Genomic DNA, 21,326 nt, shown 5'->3' with positions numbered 1-21,326 from the left:
AAAAGAAGTGCAAACCTTATACTCTCAAAAGTACAAAAAAAGTATATAACAATGTTGAAAGAAATTTAAGACAATCTAAGTGATTGGAAAAACATCCCACGTTCAAGGATTGTGAAAGTTAATATTGTTAAGATGACAGTGCTACTCAAATCAATGTAGAGATTCACTGCAGTCCCCACCAGAGTCGAAGCTCACATTTTTGTAGAAATTGATAACCCGATTCCAAAATTTATATAGAATTAACAAGGGACCCAGAAGAGTCAAGACAATCTTGAAAAAGAGGAAAGTAGGCTGGAGTGATACAGCCACAAGTCAAGAAAAATTAACAACCACCAGTAGCTAGAAGACGTACAGAAAAGAATCTTCCCTAAAACCTCCATATAGAGTGAGTTCCTGCTGATACCTTGATTTTGGATTTCTTGCTTCCAGAACTGTGAGAGAATAAATTACAGTTGTTTTAAGCTACCTACTTAGTGGTTATTTGTTTCAGTACCCTAAGGGAACTCATACAGATGAGGACAGGATTTTGGCATAATCTCAGAATATCTCCCCATAAAATATTAATGATTTATGAAGGGGAAAGTCAGTTATCTGGTGGAGAAATACCCCAACATGATCAGGTGATTACCATAACGTCATGGGTGGTGAAGGCCTTAAAGAAGTAATCTGGGAGCTCTATCTTTGGACACTTCATGGAATTAACCAGGGGGAGCAAGGTTTTTCAGAAATGCTATGGCATGTTTGAAAGATTTCAAGAGGAGAGAGCATGACATATTTCATATTCACGAAATTGTTTAATATGGTTTAAATATAGGCTACATGTGAGTAAATGGCCAGAAATAAGGCTGGTATGATAGGAAAAGCTCAGTAGTGAAGGGCTCTGCCTGACTTTCTCTGACTTGGTCAAATATCCTATCACACCCTCTCCTTGCACTGTATCCTTTTTTGGTAGTATGTATATCAGTTGTGGTTTTACATTTATTTTTCTAATTATATAATGGATTCTCTCTCCCACCAGACACTGAACTCCACAAGTTTAGGGGCCATGTCTCTCTTTGCTTACTATTTAACTTCACGTTTCTTCTCGCTCTCCAGTTCATACTGTTGAGTATACTCAAGTATTACTGAGGGAGATGATTAATAACTGTTTACTGAACGAGTGAGTAAATGAGTGAATTAACCAACCATGTAAAAGAAATGAATTTTATCTTCAATTATTGCTATATAAGGAAGACTTGGGATGTAACATTCCAAGACCAGTTAGGAAACTGTACAGTAATATTTCAGAATGATGACATTTTGAAGTAAGTAAGGTCTACATGAATTTGAAAAGCAAGTGTGTTAGGCATAAGAGGATCAGAGAGAGAGAAGTGTGAAAGTGCACCACCCAAATCTGTAGCCACTGTGTGTATTTGATTTTTTCTTTTTTTTTTTTTTTTGCTTTTTGAGGCCACACCTGCAGCCTGTGGAGGTGCCCAGGCTAGGGGTGTAATCGGACCACAGCCACAGCAATGCCAGATCCAAGCCACATCTGTGACCTACAGCACAGCTCATGGCAATGCTGGATCCTTAATCCACTGAGCGAGGCCATGGATCGAACCCGCAACCTCATGGTTCCTAGTTGGATTCATTTCTGCTGCGCCATGGTAGGAACTCCACTGTCTGCATTTGAGACGTAGGTAGTGCAGCCGAGGAACTGAATTTTGAATTGATGTTTGACAATATGCACAAAGTATTGCCCATAGGAAAGCTCAACTATGTTCAGAGTTTTTATTGTACATAGGCATGATCAATTGATTGATTGAATGCCCACATAGTTGATCTTCTCCTGGCCAGCTGATACTGCATGAGTTAAACTCACATTATTCTTCTGGTGTGGCCAGCCTCCACCCTAAGACTATATGAATTTGTCCAACCCTTGCTAAATCATATTGTTAGACTATCTGGTATGACCCAAGGCTCTAGGCAAGCAAAGACAGTCCTATCAGGCATAACATTCCAAAGATGACCTCCTAGAAGCCAAGGGAAAAGGCCAGACCTTCACTTTGGCCAAGGCCAAATTCTTTACAACACATGGTATAAAATATTTTTCCTTTAAACCCAACTCCTTTTGGTAAAATTACATTTCACCTGGACTTGAGACATTGTGGTGTCTGCAATGCACTGTGCTGTAAATGTAAAGTACACCCTGGAGTTTGAAGTCTTAGTATGAGAAAAAGAAGATAACTTCTCCGTGCTAATCCTTATGTTGTTTACATGTTACAGTGATTGTATTTTTGATATATTGAGTTGAGTAAAATAAATTCTTAAAATTAACTTCAAAATGAATCATTTTCACTTTTTCATGTGACTTCTAGAAAATCTTAAATTATATAAATAGCTCACATTTTATTTCTCATCAACATTTCTGATCTAAAAGGTGACATGAAAAGAGAGGGGAGTATACTATTGAAGTTTAGAATTTCAAAGGTAGAAAACTACTGAGCAGAGACAAGTTCAAGATGTGGCCTTAGGAGTAGTAGCTAAATTTGTGGAGTTAGAGGTCACTGGAGATAAAGAGTGTTCAGGTAATCATGAGGTTAAATTGTCAGATAGATTATCCTCATGGCCATGGACATTGCCTAAGTGACAGGCAGAATTTGAGTGGAGCGGAGGACTGACTGTGAAGCGAGGTTCACTGTCTTTGATAAACGTGAAGGCAAGAGAGGCAGAAAAGGGTTTACCAGGTACCCTAGCACACACCCCAGTAATTTACTTCCTAATCCCTTGTGGAATATTGTCCTTTTTCTTTTCAGGAGGTCTATAAATGGATTGTCATCCTTAAAGGAGTTGGTTGGAAGGGTGATTATTAGTAGAAGGTGTCACAATACAAGATACAAAAGCTCTGCTATCCTTCTTTTACCCTGTTGCTGCTCAACTTTCATGACCCTTCTCAAATGTTTTGCTTTCTGTGAGCTCTACCCCGATCATGCTAGAGAGTTAGTGACTTTTTCCTTCTTGATTTGAGCTTACCTCTGCTAGAGCACGGTTTGTAGTTAAGTTTTTTTCTTTTGTATTTCTCTGTCATTTACTGGCAGAGGCCGGTGGCTACAGCTCCAATTCGACAATAGCCTCTTGACCAATCACTTTACTTCTGGTGGTTCTTTTACCAGGTCCTCCTCACCTTCCTGACATCTGAGGAGTCAGGAAGTGCTGCTTAGTTCAGTCTTTGGACTTCTTTTCTTCTATGCACAACCTGCTCCCTAGTTGATTTTTATGACCTGTGAAACTGCTGGCTTCCAAATTTTCAATCTTCAGTCTGACCTGTCCTCTAGCCTCTAGATTTATATACCCAACCGTTTACTTGATGTCTCCCCCTTGGATGTCTAATAGACATCACAGTCTTAACACGTGTAGGTAGACTTAGCTCTTGATTTCCATTCATCAGCTTTCTCTTTTCACCAGTCTCTCCCCGTCTCAATATGTGACAACTCTGTTTATCCAGTTGCTCACATCAGAAAATTTTATAAAGTCATACTTAATTTTTCTTTTGCTTTCATACCCCAGGCCAAATCCATCAGTATATCTTGGCAAATCTACCTTCAGAATACACGCTGAATTTGAGCACTCATCACCACTTCCACCAGTACCAACCTGATCAAAGTCATAGTCATCTCTTGTTGGATTATTGCAGTAGCCTTTAACCAGTCTCCCTGAATCTGCCCTAATTCCTCTATTTTATCTAAAGTGATTCTTTTAAGATGAAAGTGGAAACTTCCCACTCAGCTACTTCTGTTGACTTTCTCATCTGATTGGAATAAACACTTAGTCTATAAACTTCTGTGTTGTTTGGTCTCCAGCTGTCTCTCTGCCCTCAGTTCCTAGTACTCCCACCCCTTTTTATATTGGCATCTCTCTCTTGCCATTAAACTCTGGATATGTTTCCACTTTAAGGCCTTGATAAGGCCTTGATATATTCCATTTCTTCTTCCTGAAATACTCTTTCCGCAGATATGATATCTACATGGCTCTCTCTTCCATATCTTTCAGGTCTCTCTCTCTCTCGCTCTCTCTTTTTTTTTTTTTTTTTTTTTTTGTCTTTTTGCCATTTCTTGGGCTGCTCCCATGGCATATGGAGGTTCCCAGGCTAGGGGTCGAATTGGAGCTGTAGCCACCGGCCTACGCCAGAGCCAGAGCAACACGGGATCCGAGCTGTGTCTGCAACCTACACCACAGCTCACTGCAATGCTGGATCCTTAACCCACTGAGCAGCGAGGCCAGGGATCGAACCTGCAACCTCATGGTTCCTAGTCGGATTTGTTAACCACAGAGCCACAACGGGAACTCCCCTCTTTCAGGTCTCTTATTAAATATTAACCTTTTTAGAGAGTTTTTTGCTAGCCATGCTGTCTAAAATCTCATTCTCCTCTGGCCCACTACTCTGTATCTCCTTCCTTGCTCTGTATTTCTTCTTGGTTCTTACACCAATTTATTTACTTACTTACTTACTTATTGCCTCCTGTCATTAGAATATAAGCCCCGTAGTTCCTGTCGTGGTGCAGTGGAAATGAATCCGACTATAAACCAGGAGGTGGTGGGTTCCATCCCTGGCCTCGCTCAGTGGGTTAAGGATCTGGCGTTGCTGTGAGCTGTGGTGTAGGTCGTGGACGTGACTCGGATCCCAAGTTGCCGTGGCTGTGGCGTAGGCCGGTGGCTACAGCTCCGATTCGACCCCTAGCCTGGGAACCTCCATATGTCGTGGGCATGGCCCTAAAAAGACGAAAGACAAATAAATAAATAAATAAATAAAAACATAAGCCTCATAAGAATAAGCACTTATTTTTTTCCCTTTAATTAATTTTATTTTGTTTTTATGATGATTTTTATTTTTTTCCATTTTAGCTGATTTACCGTGTTCTGTCAATTTTCTGCTGCACTGCAAGGTGACCCGGTCATACATACATATATACATTCTTTTTTCTCACATTATCATGCTCCATCACAAGTGACCAGACATAGTTCCCAGTGCTATACATTAGGATTCCATTGCTTATCCATTCCAAAGAGTAAGGACTTAGAAATTTTGAGCTTTGCTAATAAATCTCCAGTACTTAATATAGTGCCCACAGAGAATACATGTTCATTTAATAGTTATTGATCAGTTGAGTGAAAAACTAAGTGAATGAAAGAATGTGCCTAGATTGCAGATTGTGGCTTTTGAATCTTATTCATTTGTGTCTTCACTGTACAATGCAGTATCGAGCATATAGTAGGAACTTGATAAATTTATTTCATTGTATGACAGTGAAGTATAACCAATTTAAGAATGGAATTTTCATGTTATTCTATAAAATATTTTAGTTAAATGAGTTTTTGATGTGGGAGGAAAACACCTTTTTGCTTTCTGGATAACTGCAGAAAAAGACATATTAAATATTACAAATTCTAAGCAATGTAATAGGCTTCAATAAATGATGATTGAATGACAATTTAGTATTCATCCGATTGATTTATTGAAATGATTATTGTATACTATTCAGCACTATTTTCTATAGGGGCAGCCATGACAGGATGAGTCTAATTTTACAAACAGAATTGAAAAACTGCTTAGTTTTATAAATCACTAAATTCATAATTTAAAACTTCCACGGTATGATTTATTTAGATATATATCCCCAAACTTCCTATTTGAGACCCTGAAGTCATAGATTCAGCACTTTATCAAGGAAAGTTTCCTAAATACCAGGAAGAACTCATGGACATTCAAAATAAATTATTAACAGTACTTTGTTGCAAGTGTGTATGATTTATTATGGACATTCTCAGTGCCTTAAAAAATAATATGTCTTAAATGTGCCAACATGTGTGGAACCCAGAACTTTGCACAAAGCCATTTGTTTATGCTATGGGACACTCAGACTCACTAACAGAGCTAGAGAAAGGAAAAGACTAAATTGTATGACCTTTGAGCACCAGATATTTTGTTAAGTGTTAACATATGTTGTCTTGCAACCTCCTAAATGTTTGAGAACACTATCACATTTATTTATTTGAATATACTACTATGTGTTTGTTTGTTGTTTTAATATCATGCTTTTCTTATTTAATCCTCACAACATTCTATATATTTTTATATCTAAATTACTATTTTACTAAGTTATTTACTTCCTTTGCTATAAAAACTAGCTCTTTTCAAAGGCCTTATTGTCCGAAGCAAATAACTATCACTGAACTTCATTTAGTCATTCTAAATTAAAACAGTTTACTTCCATCTCCTTCCCCAATTAATTTTTCATTCATTCATTCTTCTTCATTTTTCTTTTTTTAATAGTCTTAATATCAATCATGACTTTAGCACTTAGAATTGCAATCTGCCCAAGATATATGAGTAAGCTAGTGCTTAGAAACTTACCATTTGATGACCTCACTTTAGTGCTAAATATCCCTTCATAGTTGTCATCTGACCATCCTGTAGCTTCTATCATGATGTAAAAATAAATGCCTCAGAGAATGAGCAAAAGAAATATTTTTACCTGGCTTTTATATTGAGAGCTTTTCTAAGGTTTTTCTGAAACTATTTTTTCAAACCCTTTTCAATGAGTTCTCATTGTGGCTTTGCGCTAACAAACCTGACTGGTAGCCATGAGGATGTGAATTCGATCCCTGGCCCCTCTCACTGGGTTTAGGATCCAGCGTTGTCATGAACTGTGCTGTAGGTCACAGATGAGGCTCATATCCCATGTTGCTGTGGCTGTGGCTGTGGTGTAGGGTGGCAGCTGTAGCTCTGATTCCACCCCTGGCCTGGGGATTTCCATATGCCACGGGTATGGCCCTAAAAAGCAAAAAAATTAAAATAAAAAAAAAAAAAACTCAGAGTTCCCATCATGACACAGCGGAGACAAATCCTACTAGGAACCATGAGGTTGCAGGTTCGATTCCTGGCCTATTCAATGGGTTAAGGATCTGGAACTGCCATGAGCTGTGGTGGAGGTTGCAGATGCAGCTTGGATCTGGCGTTGCTGTGGCTATGGCATAGGCTGGCAGCTGTAGCTGTGATTCGACCCCTAGCCTGGGAACCTCCATATGCCGCGGGTGTGGCCCTAAATAGCAAAAATAAATAGAAAATTTAAAAAAATAAAAATAAAAAAACCTCTTTGGAAAATGAGGTTTTTTAGACAAAGTCAAACTACTAGAAAAATAAAGATATTTTAGCGATAATATTTTTAAATATTTGATTTATATGAAGAGATTTTTAAGCTCATAATTTGGAATTAGTGTGTTACTCTCCAGTGTGCCTTCACACTTTGAAACTCTGAAGGTATTTGCTGGCTGGTGTCTGTATGTGTGTGCGTGTAGGGTGGGAAAGGGGAGAGGGAGACAGATTTCCTTTTTTTTTTTTTAACTGTGGTAAAATACACGTAACATAAAATTTGTCATTGTGCCTTGTTAAGTAAATAGTTAAGTGGCATAAATTAGTACTGTGCTACCATCACCACCATTCATCCACAGAACTCTTTTCATCTTGCAAAACTGAAACTCTAACCCATTAAATAATAATTCCCCATTTACTCTTCTCCAGGCTTTTGGCAACTACTATACTGTGTTTTGTCTCTAAATTTGACTTCTCTAGGTACCCTGTATAAGTGGGATCACACACTATTTGTCCTATTATGACAGACGTTTTCCCCTGAGCATGAAGTCCTCAGGGTTCATCCATGTTGTTCCATGTGCCAGGATCACCTTCTTTTAAAAAGCTGAATAATAGTCCATTGTATGTACACATCAAATTTGGTTGATCCATTCATCTGTGAGATGGATAGACACATGGGTTGTTTCTGCCTTTTGGCTATTGCACATAATGTGGTTATGAACATAGGTGTGCTTATGATAAATTCCATTTAAAAAAAGACTTCTTTTTATAGGCATTATAAATACGTGTAAGAGGGAAGGGACTAGTATAATAAACTCTGATTTACTCACCACCTAGTTTTTTTTTTTTTTTGATCTATTGTAATGTTTTTATTTGAATATAAAGTAAACATTGTTTATAGGTCACAGAAGCATGTATTAGAAAGGCATACAGGGGATTAGGGATAGAAAACCACCATTTATCCCTTTCTCAGCACCACTATCCCTGCATACAATACAGGACACTTTACATGTTCTATTTTTGTAGATTAATTTACAGAAGTCAGCAAATTTTTCCATAAATATATATATATATTCAGTTTTTTTGGTTATGTGCTCTCTGTTGCAACTACCCATCTGGAGATGTATCATGAAAGCAGCCAAAAACAATATGTAAACAAATAGGCATGAATGTGCTCCAATAAAACTTTATTTACAAAAATAAGCATGGGCTGGATTTGGCCCATGGTCTGGATTTGGCCCATGGTCTGTAGTTTGATGACACCTAATTTATAGCATCACAGATACTGATTGCAGTTTTCATCTATATTGCTGACTGTGCTTGTTATGATTCAGTGCAGAGTCAATGACTTATTCCACCCTCCACTTCTTTTCTGTTTTTAACCTTTAAGTTTCCTTGTTTCTATTTATGGTTAACTGATAAATACCAACAATGGATTAGGATATGTTTGGGGGGGGGTGTCATTTATTGTTTTGCCTCTCCAGATCCACTCTTATGCTCACATGGTGATAGTAGTAGGGATGGATTCACCACCTAGTTTTAACAGTTTATCAGCCTTTTGCTGTTTTTGTTTCACTTCTCTAACTTTTTTGAGTATTTTAAAAAATATTTTTGAGTATTTTTTGAGCATTTTAAAGCAAATTCAAGAAATCATTATCATTTCACTCATGAATACTTAATATTTCTCTTATACATAAGGATTTTAAAAATCCTAACCGTAATATTTAATATGAAGGTCACTAATCCTGCCCTTTGCTATACCCACTGCTAAATCTATCCAATAAATCCTCAATTTCAGATGTTTTACCATTTTAGAAGATATTTATAGATTGTATATATTTTAGAGATTCTGATTCTCCCTTGATATGTTCCATTTTTTCATCCTTTTTGTACATCTTTTCTATATTTTCTTTAACTTATTAATCACAGTCATTTTGAAGTCCTTGCCTGCTTCTGTTGACTTTAATCTCTTGATTATCAATCACTTTTCCTGCTTCTCCCATGTCTAGTGATTTTCTGTTGTATACTAGTAATTAGTAATGACATTATAGAGACTCTGTATTATGTTATCCTCTATAATGTTGAGTTCTGGCAGGAGGTTAATTTATGATGGATCAACATGCTCGTGTTGAGGCTTATTTAACATTCTGTTTTATTTTGCCCTTACTCCCTTGGCACAGCCCTTGCTCTTAGGGTATTGTCTTCCAGGCTCTCAACGATACAGAATATCACCAGTGTCTTCACTTGTAAGCTGTATCTGAACTCCATCATCTCCTGAGCACTGTATAACCACTAACAATTTCTCTTTAGTTTTCGTCCTTCCAGCAAATTTTTAGTGCTAGCCCTTTTGTAATCTTGCTGTTTTGTACATGTGCAATTAGAAATTGGTGAAGTCCTGATCAGAATTTCTATGGTCGTTTTTTATGTTCCTCCTCTGCTTCTCTATCCTCTGCTATCCTGTCGCCCAAATCTTAGCTACCTTACCAATTCCTAACCCTGATCTGTTTCCTCTCTCCTAACCTACTTCTCTTTGCTTGGGCTCTGATTCCATAGGTTGTGGTTTGGAGTGCATATGGGGCTCAACTGCTGTGCTTTCTTTCTCTGGAGAATCATAGCCTTTTGTTGGTTATTGTCCAAGGTCTGCAAATAGTCCAGCTTTTGTAGTTGCTTAACGAGAGAGAGTAAATCCAATATCAGCTACTCCTTTGTAATCAAAACTTAAGTCTACAGTACTGTGCTTAATCCCAACAAAATTAATTAATAAGCAGGACATGTTTCATAGCTTTCTCCAACCAGTTGTCTCAGAACATCTTTTTATAGCTTTTCAAATCACAATGCAACAAAGTCCAGATATCCACTGAGTTGATAAATGTCTTAAGTTTTTTATAGTTTGTTACAACTCCTCTTTTCTGTAAACACACACTTTTTTCTTCTATGCTATTTGTTGAAGAAACTGGATTGTCTTGTAAAACTTCCTACATTCTGCATTTGGATCCTTATTGTATCATTCAACACGTTCCTTTGACTCACTATATTTTGTGAAGTGGTTTGGTTAAATATGGGTTACTTTGGTGGAGACGAGGGGAGGAATTTGTCATAGTCTAACTCTTGCGTCATTTAAGGGTTTATGTAATGTCTGTTTTTCCCATTTTTAGTGATGTATAAAGTTTTATAAAGTTTTTATAGTTTCCCATCTGCTTTTGACCTAATGTTTTAGTCACTCTTATCTAGTTGCCTAGATACATTACTTCATTAGAAGTTGAAAAATGGTGATTTTTAAAATTTTCTTATTCTTTCTACATTTATTACCTATGATTCTTCTGTAAAAATTTTGCCTGTAAACTATTTAGAAACTGTAGTGAAGACGAAATAAATGATTGATTCTTTTCCTTTATGTATTAAATTTCATAGTAATGAATTGATACCCTAGCAATCACCAGTGGTGACCAGTGAAATTGATTTTATTTGTTATTTTTGTAATATCATTATGAACTTACAGATTTTTAAAAATATTTATTTATTTATTTATTTATTGTTTTTTTAGGGCTGCCCCTTTGGCATATGGAGGTTCCCAGGCTAGGGGTCAAATCGGAGCTACAGCTGCCGGCCTACACCACAGCCACAGCAACACAGGATTCAAGCCACATCTGCAACCTACACCACAGCTCACGGCAACGCCGGATCCTTAACCCACTGATCGAGGCCAGGAATCAGACCCACAACCTCATGGTTCCTAGTCGGATTAGTTTCCACTGCTCCACGACAGGCAACTCCTGAACTTATAGATTTTAATACATCTGATGTGTTTTGGTCCATTGAATTATTACTTTTTTAATGCTCACATTATTCCACTTAGCTAGTCAGAGCCTCTTTAAGTTGACCCCTATGTCCTTTTGCTATGATCCCAATCATCTTTAATAGCTTCCTTGCTTTAGTTAATATGTCCCAGGCTTATCTTGAACACTTCCTGTCTCAGACCTGGAATCGAACAATTCTCCTGGGAGCTCTGGTTCCTTCAGTGTGTTCCCTAGGGATGCTTATATTGTTACTGGGTTGTCATTGCCTTAGAGGCCTTTGCAGGGCACAAAGGTAGGAAATATGCCACAGCCACCAGCCTATGCCACAGTCACAGCAACTCCAGATCCGAGCTGCATCTGCAACCTACACCGCAGCTTGCAACAACACCAGATCCTTGGAGTTCCCGTCGTGGCCCAGTGGTTAACGAATCCAACTAGGAACCATGAGGTTTCAGGCTTGTTCCCTTGCCTCGCTCAGTGGGTTAAGACTCTGGCATTGCCGTGAGCTGTGGTGTGGGTTGCAGACGTGGCTTGGATCCCGCGTTGCTGTGGCTCTGGTGTAGGCCAGTGGCTACAGCTCCAGTTGGACCTCTAGCCTGGGAACCTCCATATGCCACAGGAGTGGGTCAAGAAAAGGCAAAAAGACAAAAATAAACAAACAAAAAAACCAGATCCTTAACCCACTGAGCGAGACCGGGGATCAAACTGTCATCCTCATGGATACTAGTCAGGTTCTTAAACCACTGAGCCACAACAGGAACTCCAGAAATGTGTATTTTTTATAGAACGGTAAAACAAAAGTTTGTACTAATATTCCAATTGAAATCTAAGATTTCAGTGTTTTATCTTCTTGAATATTATGTATTTATATCCCCTTTCTTTCATGCTGAAATTTGTGGTTTCAAATGACTTTAACATAATCACATATTTATTATGAGAGTGAGAACATGATTGATTCAAAGTAATTCCAATATTATTACAAATATTAAGGAGACTACTGGTTCTTTTTGTCCTTAGGATCTAGCCCATTAAAGATGCAGAGGCAGGAGTTCCCATCATGGCGCAGTGGTTAACGAATCCGACTAGGAACCATGAGGTTGTGGGTTCAATCCCTGGCCTTGCTCAGTGGGTTAAGGATCCGGCGTTGCCGTGAGCTGTGATGTAGGTCGCAGACGCAGCCCAGATCCTGCATTGCTGTGGCTCTGGTGTAGGCTGATGGCTACAGCTGCAATTAGACCCCTAGCCTGGGAACCTCCATATGCTGTGGAAGCGGCCCTAGAAAAGGCAAAAATAAATAAATAAATGTAGATGCAGAGCCAAAATACTATGTTGTCACTTAAAAAATAGCGTCACTTAAATTATTTTCTAATTTAACTTAGAACTCACAGCTTAACTTAGATGAGGTTCTTTTTTTCCCAGTTTGCTTTCGATTTTTAGAAGTTTTTCTTCTATTTGATTCAATTCTGAATTGTATGAGTTTTTTAGGACATTACGTGTTTTCAGGATTAAAGCTCAAACAGTATGTTCATGGAAATCTAGCTTCTACCTCTTTTCCATCCCCCGAGTAACCATTTTAAGAAGTTTCTCAGTTAGCGTTACTTCTGTTAAAAATGTAAACAAATATAGACACATGTACCCACATACATATTTGTATTTCTTCTTCCTCACCTCCCAAATAGAAGCACACTATACGTATTTTCCTATACCTCACAGAGATTCATGGCTGGAAAACCATCCATGAATGGTTTTCCTCTAGACATGGACTAAGAATCCGTGGTCTAGAGGGGGAGATACACATGTTAAGAAACAACTGTAGGTGTTCCTGCTGTAGTGCAACGGGACTGGCGGTGTCTTGGGAGTTCTGGGACCCAGGTTCAGTCCCCGGCCCAGCATAGCGGGTTAAGGATGCAGTGTTGCTGCAACTGCGTCTTAGGTCACAATTATGGGTAGAATCTGATCCCTGGTCCGGGAACACTCCATATGCCCCAGGGCAGCTAAAAAAGGAAAAAAAGGAAACAACTGTAATTCGGTTGTTCACTGATGTTACCGAGGTATGTAGACTAAATGCCATGATAAATTATGGACCAGCTCTTCCAGAGTAGGTGAGTAGGTTAGGGAAGACTTGGGAGACATGGACTTTGAGCTGGATTTTAAAGAATGAGCTGGATTAGGAGCCTGCAGAATATTCTAGGAAGCAGGGAAGAACCTCTGTATTACAAAATTCGCTGAGCCACCTTTGCTAGTATATTGGTGTAATGTGAGAAACATTTGTACTTCATCTAAAAAGTCTGAATAACATTCTTGAAAGGCCTGTTATATGGCATCCTGTTTCATTGGCTTCTTGGCTTATGCTTAGTCTAGAAGAATTTTTTTAAGTAGCTATCAGAAAACAAATCTTCCTTTATACATTAATGTAATAGACTTTTTATCAAAAGAATGGCATGCTTTTTAAAAAGACTTAACATAAACAGTGCCTAGTTTAAAAAAGCTTTGTTAGTGGCAAAATGAAAGGTTAAAATGGTTTTTTTTTGTTTTTTTTGTTTTTTGGTCTTTTTGCCATTTCTTGGGCCACTGCCACAGCATGTGGAGGTTCCCAGCCTAGGGGTCGAATCGGAGCTGTAGCCACCGGCCTACACCAGAGCCACAGCAACGCGGGATCCGAGCCATGTCTGCAACCTACACCACAGCTCACGGCAACGCCGGATCCTTAACCCACTGAGCAAGGCCAGGGACCAAACCAGCAACCTCATGGTTCCTAGTTGGATTCGTTAACCCCTGCGCCACGACGGGAACTCCTAAAATGTTTTTTATAAAAGTTTATAGTTTTCTTCCAATTGATATTCCTTGAATTAATCTGTAATTATTAAGTATCCATCACATGCAAAGCACTCTCCCCCCCTCCCCCCACCAGGCACCTAGAGCACGTGGAAATTCCCAGGCCCTGGATCAAAGCTACACCACAGCAGTGACCTGAGCTGCTGCAGCGACAATGCCAGATCCTTAACCTGCTGCACCACAAGGGAACTCCATAAAGTACTCTTGTATGTAGTAAAGAGGCAATGGAATAGAAATAGTTCTAGTTTAAAGCTTTTAGAACTGGAGTTCGTCTTGTGGCTCAGTGGTTAACAAATCTGACTAGGAACCATGAAGTTGCGGGTTCGATCCCTGGCCTTGCTCAGTGGGTTAAGGATCCGGCGTTGCCATGAGCTGTGTTGGAGGTTACAGCCATGTTGCTGTGGCTGTGGCTGTGGCTGGCAGCTACACTTCCGACTAGACCTCTAGCGTGGGAATCTCCATATGCTGTGGGTGAGACCCTAGAAAAGACAGAAAGACAAAAGCAAAAAACAAAAAACCTTTAGAACTAAAGCATGTCTTGTGACTGTGCTTTGCAAAGAATTGTGTTTTCTCACAACTCTGAAGGAAAAAGTAATTTTTGGGTTAGACGGAAACACATATAGTGTGTGTGTTTTGTTTTTATGCCTGCAAGAATACTCAGTAGTAACTCCAAATAGTGGTAGGTCCACAGATCTACACATGTGATAAAAAGAAGAGTACACACACACACACACACACACACACACACACACACACACAACCTGTGTCAAACTCTGGGTTTTGATATTCTGTAATTATGTCAGATTTAACCACTGGGGGGAACTGGATGAATGGTACATGGGGTCTCTCTGTACTATCTTTGCAACTTTCTGTGAATTTGTAATTATTTCAAAATAAAAAGTAAAACGAAAAAGAATAATTACTCTGGCTGTCATCTTGAGAGTAGATCGCAGTGGGCCAAGGGCAGAATCTATGAGGCTGGTAAGGAGTAATAATCTGAGGGTACTGCAATGATCCAGGACGGAGAGAATGGCCATTGGGCTAGGTTGGTGGCACTAGAGTGGGATGGGAAGATGTGTGAGGAATGGTTGAATTCTGGATATATTTTAGCAGCAGAGTTTATAAAATCTGCTGCTGGCTCGGATTTGAGGTGTTGGGGAAAGTGAATGAAAAATGACAGCAAGGTTTTTGGCCTGGACCACAGGAAGGATAAAGGAAAGCAATTGTAATAAGAAGCAGCAACAAATAAAGAAGCCTGGTATGAGGTAGTTGGCAAGAATAACAAAATAAAAAGCCCTCTTCCTCTGGTCACTGGCAGCTTGGGGCCCCTGAAAGTTAGGGGCAGTGTGATGTTAAAGTGAGTGCACTCTTGTTAACCTGTTCCCAGGCAGCTGAGTTATCTTGGCCTCACCCTGGCTTTTTTGGAAAGAAGCATTTGTTTGATAAACAGGAAGTCGTTTCCATGGGTGTAGAAAGAAGAAATGATAGAATTGAGTGGCAAAGCAAAGAACTGCTAGCGGTGGTTAGCTTGGAATTGGCAGAAATGTTTTCAGGTAGCCACCTAAGCTTAGCACACAAGCTGCCTTTTCCCCATTCTAGCCTGGGTTCTCTCTTCATCATGAAAAATGAAAAGTTTCTGCCCTGTTGCTTGACCCGCTGTCAGGGTATGTTCATTTTCAGCTAGTGTTTTGGATCAGTTATGAGTCGTAGACTTAGCAGACAAATGGAGGCACTGTCTGTTTATAGTGGAAAAGTGACTTATTTTAAGAAATGTTGGCTCCCCACCACTACCCCATTAGTGGCATGCCTCTGACACACCAGTGAAGCTGGTCTAGGGAAGTTAAGACTGCCTTATGTGTATTTTTGCTCTTTGAAAGGTTAGCATCTAAATGTACCACAAGATATTTCTTTTTGAGTCAGATTGAGACGAAATTACAAACAGTGAATTCTGAAGCTAACTTTATAAATGTCGATGCTCTGATACGTGTGAAACTTCAGAATTCATGCCCTCCACTCTAATGACATACTCCTTATGAGGTGTATAAATCCCTTAGTGTCAATACTTTTTATTTTGTGAGGAAGAGTGGATAAAAAAAAGATTTAGAAATCCAGTGCCAAGTGATTTATGGCGATTGAAAAGTGAGAAAGAGAACTTAAGAATCCTTACTCTTTTTTTTTTTTTTTTTTTTTTTTTTTTTGCCTTTTAAGGCCGAACCTGAGGCATATGGAGGTTCTCAGGCTAGGGGTTGAATCAGAGCTACAGCTGCGGCCTACACCACAACCACAGCCATAGCAATGCAGGATCCGAGCCATGTCTTCGACCTATACCACAGCTCACGGCAACACCAGATCCCCAACCCAGTGAGCCTGAGCCAGGCCAGGAATAGAACCCCTCATGGTTTCAGGTCGGATTTTTGTGCTGCGCCCTGACAGGAACTCCAAGACTCCAAGACTCCTTACTCTTGATAAGAGCTTGAAAACAGGAGAACCATTTTCACCTTTTAATTGAGAGTCACCTCATCCTAGACTGGGTTGAAATGATTAAAGTCGTGATAGGGGAAAACCAGATTTGCCCCAGAGGTAGAGTGACAGCTAAATAGCTAAGTAGTTAATTGGTGGTGAGAGGAGATTGACTGTGATGGGTTGAAGATTGTCTAGACAGTCTAGGGGTGGGGTCGGGGCAGGAATCTCGGAAGCCAGGGTGGTGGCTATAGATTGGGATCTTTGGGTTTGGAGATGTGGAGGGCACCTCGCCCAGTAGTTAGGAGAACAAGCTCACTGAACTGTCCCGGAAGAAGCAGGACTCTTTAGAGTTCCTTGCAACTGGGCTTTATCCTGACAAGTTTCAGCATATATTTTACTTTGAATATTGAGTGGTTCTGGAGCTATTTATTTCATTTGCCTTCTGAAATCAACCCACTGTTTATTCTAATGCTGTGACTTTGTGTGAAGTTCAGGCTGGGCTGCTGCTCTGGGTTTCTTCGTTGAAAGTTAAACATATTTGAGCTTGAAGAATTTTTGCTGCCCGCCTTATGGAGCACACATGAACATAAAGCAGCCATTTGTCAGCAGGCAGCTGAAAGGCAATTTCAGCAGGGACCAAAAACCACTGTAAGCTGCTGGCTTCCTGGCACACCCACTAGACCCTGTAGGTTTACACTGAAAGCAAACTAATGGGATTGGAGGTAATAAGATGGGCAAAAATAAAAGCAGAGGCTAAAGTCTGAATGACAGTGAGCTAGTATGAAGGTCCTATATATGAGGAAAGCACAACACTCGCAAAGATGAGAAAACCTGAACGTCAGACACATGGCTAGGAAAGTCATCTGATGTTTGCAGCCAACAATTTTTTAAGAAAAATGAATTGTCTATCTTCTTTATATTCATAGCTATGGAGATACTGTAGGTATCTTTAGGGAAAGTATTGTATAGTTTAAGCTCTTGTATCCACTATACTATTTCAGATACCTTTTAACCAGACTTATATAGCAGAGACAACTGGTGTATAATAATATTTTCAAGCAAATCTAGGAAATCTTGAGCAAAGATCCTTAACAATCTATTAATCAAACACTGAAATAGTATTTGCATAGTATCATAGCTTTTTTTTTTAAAACAACAAAAAAAAGCTTTTCAAATGTCCTTGAAAGTTAAAGTTATATCATGTATGATAACTCTTAATTCAGAGTATGAGTTTATTCCCAAATGTGCCATTCTTTCTTTGGCCATAGTGTGTAACAGAATTTATTTCTATTTAGCAGATCAAGAGGTGGAGATATTGGCAGTGTAAATGATTGGTCCAAGGACAACCGGTGTGCCATTGAAGAGATAAAATAGAACTAGGCTGTATTCCACCAGCTCCTGGCCTATGTAACATTTTTTGAGAACTTTCCAATCATTTTAAGAAAACAAAGTACTTAGAAAATATAAAGGGTTTTTTAAATAAAAGAAAATCACTTATTTTAGAAATCGTTAAATTAATCATTCTGTTGTATTTAAGAAACTCTTTGATGTGTTCTGGTAATTAGTATTTACTGCCAGATGAATGTCTCTTGGGCATTTTAATTAATGGGTGGTTTGGCCAAATGAGCTTCTGATGGTAAACCTTCATAAGGGTTTATTTTTATGTTTCTCAAGAAAAGCTGTCTCTTTAAAGCTCTTTAATTAGACAAAGTTTAGCAGCTAAAACATATTATTAGAATAATTAGGCTTTGGGTTAAGAGAAATAGTGGGTCAAAGGAGCAGGCACTGTTAGAGAATGGCCTGTTAAAAATGAAGCATGGTGTCCACATCTGACGGATGTCCAGTTCTTAACAGCTTGTATTCACTCGCTGTCCCTAGTTAGGGACTTCGTGTTGTTTAAAGTGCATTTGACAGATCTCACCAGAAGCCTAAACGTACTAGAGTGTGAGCTCATTTTTCCCCACTTCTAAACTCCTGTAGAAAGCTCTGGCTCAGTCCTTCTAACATCTAAGCTAAAGACTTACTCTTTTCTCTCTTTTTGTCAATTAAATTGGTCATCTTGGCTGTAATAATGATTGTTTCTGAGGGCGATACTTCAAAGATCTTGTGTGTGGTTATTGATAACTAACAATTTTAGCAGCTCCTTTGAGAGGGGTGTTTTTACTGATTAAAACAATCTACTTATAACATGGTTGTAAAATTACTGTAGTATTTGGTCTCCAGTGTACAGAATGTAGTTTGTGGTCAGAATGTAGTTTGATTTATTAAAAAATCTACTATGTGGATGAATTGTCCTTTAGCTCCCCTTCTTCAGACCCCCCTCCCTTATTTCTTGTTCTAAGATCTTTATCTTGGCAGTCGTTTCTAGAGCATATGTTTTATCTCAAACTTCCTCTTTGTGATGATGAAGAAGAGATATATACCTGACTGGTCCTGTGGGTGATTAAGATAGTCCCCAAACAATTGGGTGGTATGACTGAAACTACTTTTTTTCCCCCTTTATTTATTCATTTATTGCTTTTTAGGGTCACTCTGCAGCATGGAGGTTCCCAGGCTAGAGTTCGAATCAGAGCTACAGCTGCTGGTCTCTGCCACAGCCACAGAAGTACAGGACGTGAGATGTGTCTGTGACCTACACCACAGCTCATGGCCACATCATATCCTTAGCCCACCGAGCAAGGCCAGGGATTGAACCTGCATCCTCATGGACACTAGTTGGGTTCATTCCCACTGAGCCACAGTGGGAACTCCTGGTATTACTGACTACTGTTAATAAATACTTGTGTTGTTTAACTTTCCACTGCTCCACTCTCTCAGGATGCTCATGATGGCAAGTGTGTCTTTTCCCCAACTAGATCAGTCAGTTTAAGGATAGTGCTGATGAGACTTAGAAATTTCAAACAGAGCAAACTGTGTTGCTGACATGTCTAATCCCATCAGCTGTCATGACCTGTTTATGTTGTTAGATGAACTGGGTTATGGATATGTATGTCATTGCTTCAATACAAACCTACTGCCACTATTAGGAAAAAGTACTTAAAGAACTTATGATATTATGTATCAATCAATTCATTTTTAAATATAATAGCCTGATTTATAGAATTGTAAAGTTTATCACGTGTAAGTTCTTTTGCTATATCTTAGCAACATAGCCAATAAAATTATTTCATTTAAAGTGGTAGAGGAGTTCCCGTTGTGGCGCAGTGGAAACGAATCCTACTAGGAACCATGAGGTTGCAGGTTCGATCCCTGGCCTTGCTGCTCAGTGGGTTAAGGATCCGGTGTTGCCGTGAGCTATATGGTGTAGACTGCAGACAAGGCTTGGATCTGGTGTTGTTGCGACTGTGGTGTAAACACGGCCAGCAGCTACAGCTCCTATTAGACCCCAGCCTGGGAACCTCCATATGTCGTGGGTGCGGCCCTAAAAAGACCAAAAGAAAAAAAAGTAGTAGAAACTTCACGTGGTTTTCTATTGATGTTAGTTGTAAATATTAATAACAGTTTTAAAAATATTTAGTAAGCACAATAAATGTAAAGATGCAGGCACATTACTCTGCATTCCAGAGAATAGTCACCAATTAAGCATATTTTTATGTCAAATTGTAAAACTTTGAGAGAGCAGAAAGAGATATTAGCTTAAACAGAGCCCTGTATAAAGCAGCCCTGTATGAAGCTTGTTTTTCCCCCCTTAGCAATGACTAATTTTTCTCTACCCTTTCCTAAAATGATTGATTATTGTGGCTCTGCTTTTTGACTCACTCTTTAGCACAGGAAATATTGCTGATACTTATCTCCATGTGCATGTTTGCTGCGTGTTTATAATCTTTTGCAACTTAGATATGAGCAGGAAGGTGTTGAGTGTTCTGACACTTGGAGAATACCATTACGTGTGTCCCTCAGGGCTCTTATGGTCAGGCAAGTGTATTCTTAAGCATATGTATGTGTAATGGAATTTATACTTAATAGAGTTTGGGTACTGAGTACTAATGAATTTTTACAGATGCAAATCAGGACTGTATGTTGTTTTCCATTTATTTGTTTCACTTCTTTGACTCATTCACATTCTGAGCATCCCTCCTTCCAGCTACTTTTGAAATTATACCACTGTCCAAAACGAGAACTGACAGTGTTCTTCTTCACTGCAGACCACCTGGTGGCCCATGGCAGAATGGCAGAAAAGGAGGCCCGTCGGAAGTTCAAACAGATTGTTGCAGCCGTCTATTTTTGTCACTGTCGGAACATTGTTCATCGTGATCTAAAAGCTGAAAATTTGCTTTTAGACGCCAATCTGAATATCAAAATAGCAGGTAAGAAGCATGCTGAGGATGCGAAATAGGAATAAAGAAGATATTCCTTCAAGGTTCTTAAAGCAAGAACCATCTATTCAGAAATAAGTATCATGAAAAGGATTTTTGTGTGTATGTTGCTTGAAAATTAATACGCTTTCAAAATACATTTCTGCTTTTTTTGTTTGTTTGTTTTTGGTCTTTTTAGGGCCGCACCCACAGCATATAGAGGTTCCCGGGCTAGCGGTTGAATTGGAACTGTAGCTGCCAGCCTACGCCACAGCAACACAGGATCCGAGCCATGTCTGTGACCTACACCACAGCTCACGGCAACGCCAGATCTTTAACCCACTGAGCAAGGCCAGGGATGGAACCCACGTCCTCATGGATGCTAGTCGGGTTTGTTAACCGCTGAGCCAGGATGGGAACTCCTGTGCTATTTTTTCATGCATTTTGGATGTGGCTACATTGGGGAGAAAGAAGAAGAAGTAAGGAATAAAAAATAAAGTAAAACCAAAAAACCTGAGAGTACTGTATGCCCTCTCACCTTCACTTGAAAAGGTTGATTTGTGTCATTGCTGATATAGAGCATGCTCATTCTTAAGGCTGTGGTTTTGTGGTCATTTAGGAAGAATAGACCTTACAGTGACTTAAAGGCAGTCCATCTCTTTTTATCCTCAGAGTTCAATCATCTGCTCATCTGCCTCAATGGACTCACACTTCAGTTTAAGTAAACTGCCAGCATTTGCCTAACCAATGCAAGCTCACCACCTATTGATAGAAGAAAGTGACTGCAGTCTATATAGAAGCTATAAA

At 39.2% G+C, this 21,326-nt stretch overlaps 1 protein-coding gene across 1 annotated transcript in view; it reads left to right on the top strand.

Moving 5' to 3' along the window:
- The window catches only part of SIK3 (SIK family kinase 3), a 248,463-nt gene that overhangs the window by 152,004 nt on the left and 75,133 nt on the right, over positions 1-21,326 (top strand). The window contains 1 exon segment of the mRNA XM_021062877.1: positions 20,370-20,531. Coding sequence (XP_020918536.1) covers positions 20,370-20,531 — 162 coding nt within the window.

Source organism: Sus scrofa, chromosome 9, assembly GCF_000003025.6.
Source record: "Sus scrofa isolate TJ Tabasco breed Duroc chromosome 9, Sscrofa11.1, whole genome shotgun sequence".
Classification (NCBI taxonomy): Eukaryota; Metazoa; Chordata; class Mammalia; order Artiodactyla; family Suidae; genus Sus; species Sus scrofa.
This window is presented reverse-complemented; position numbering and strand designations above follow the sequence as displayed.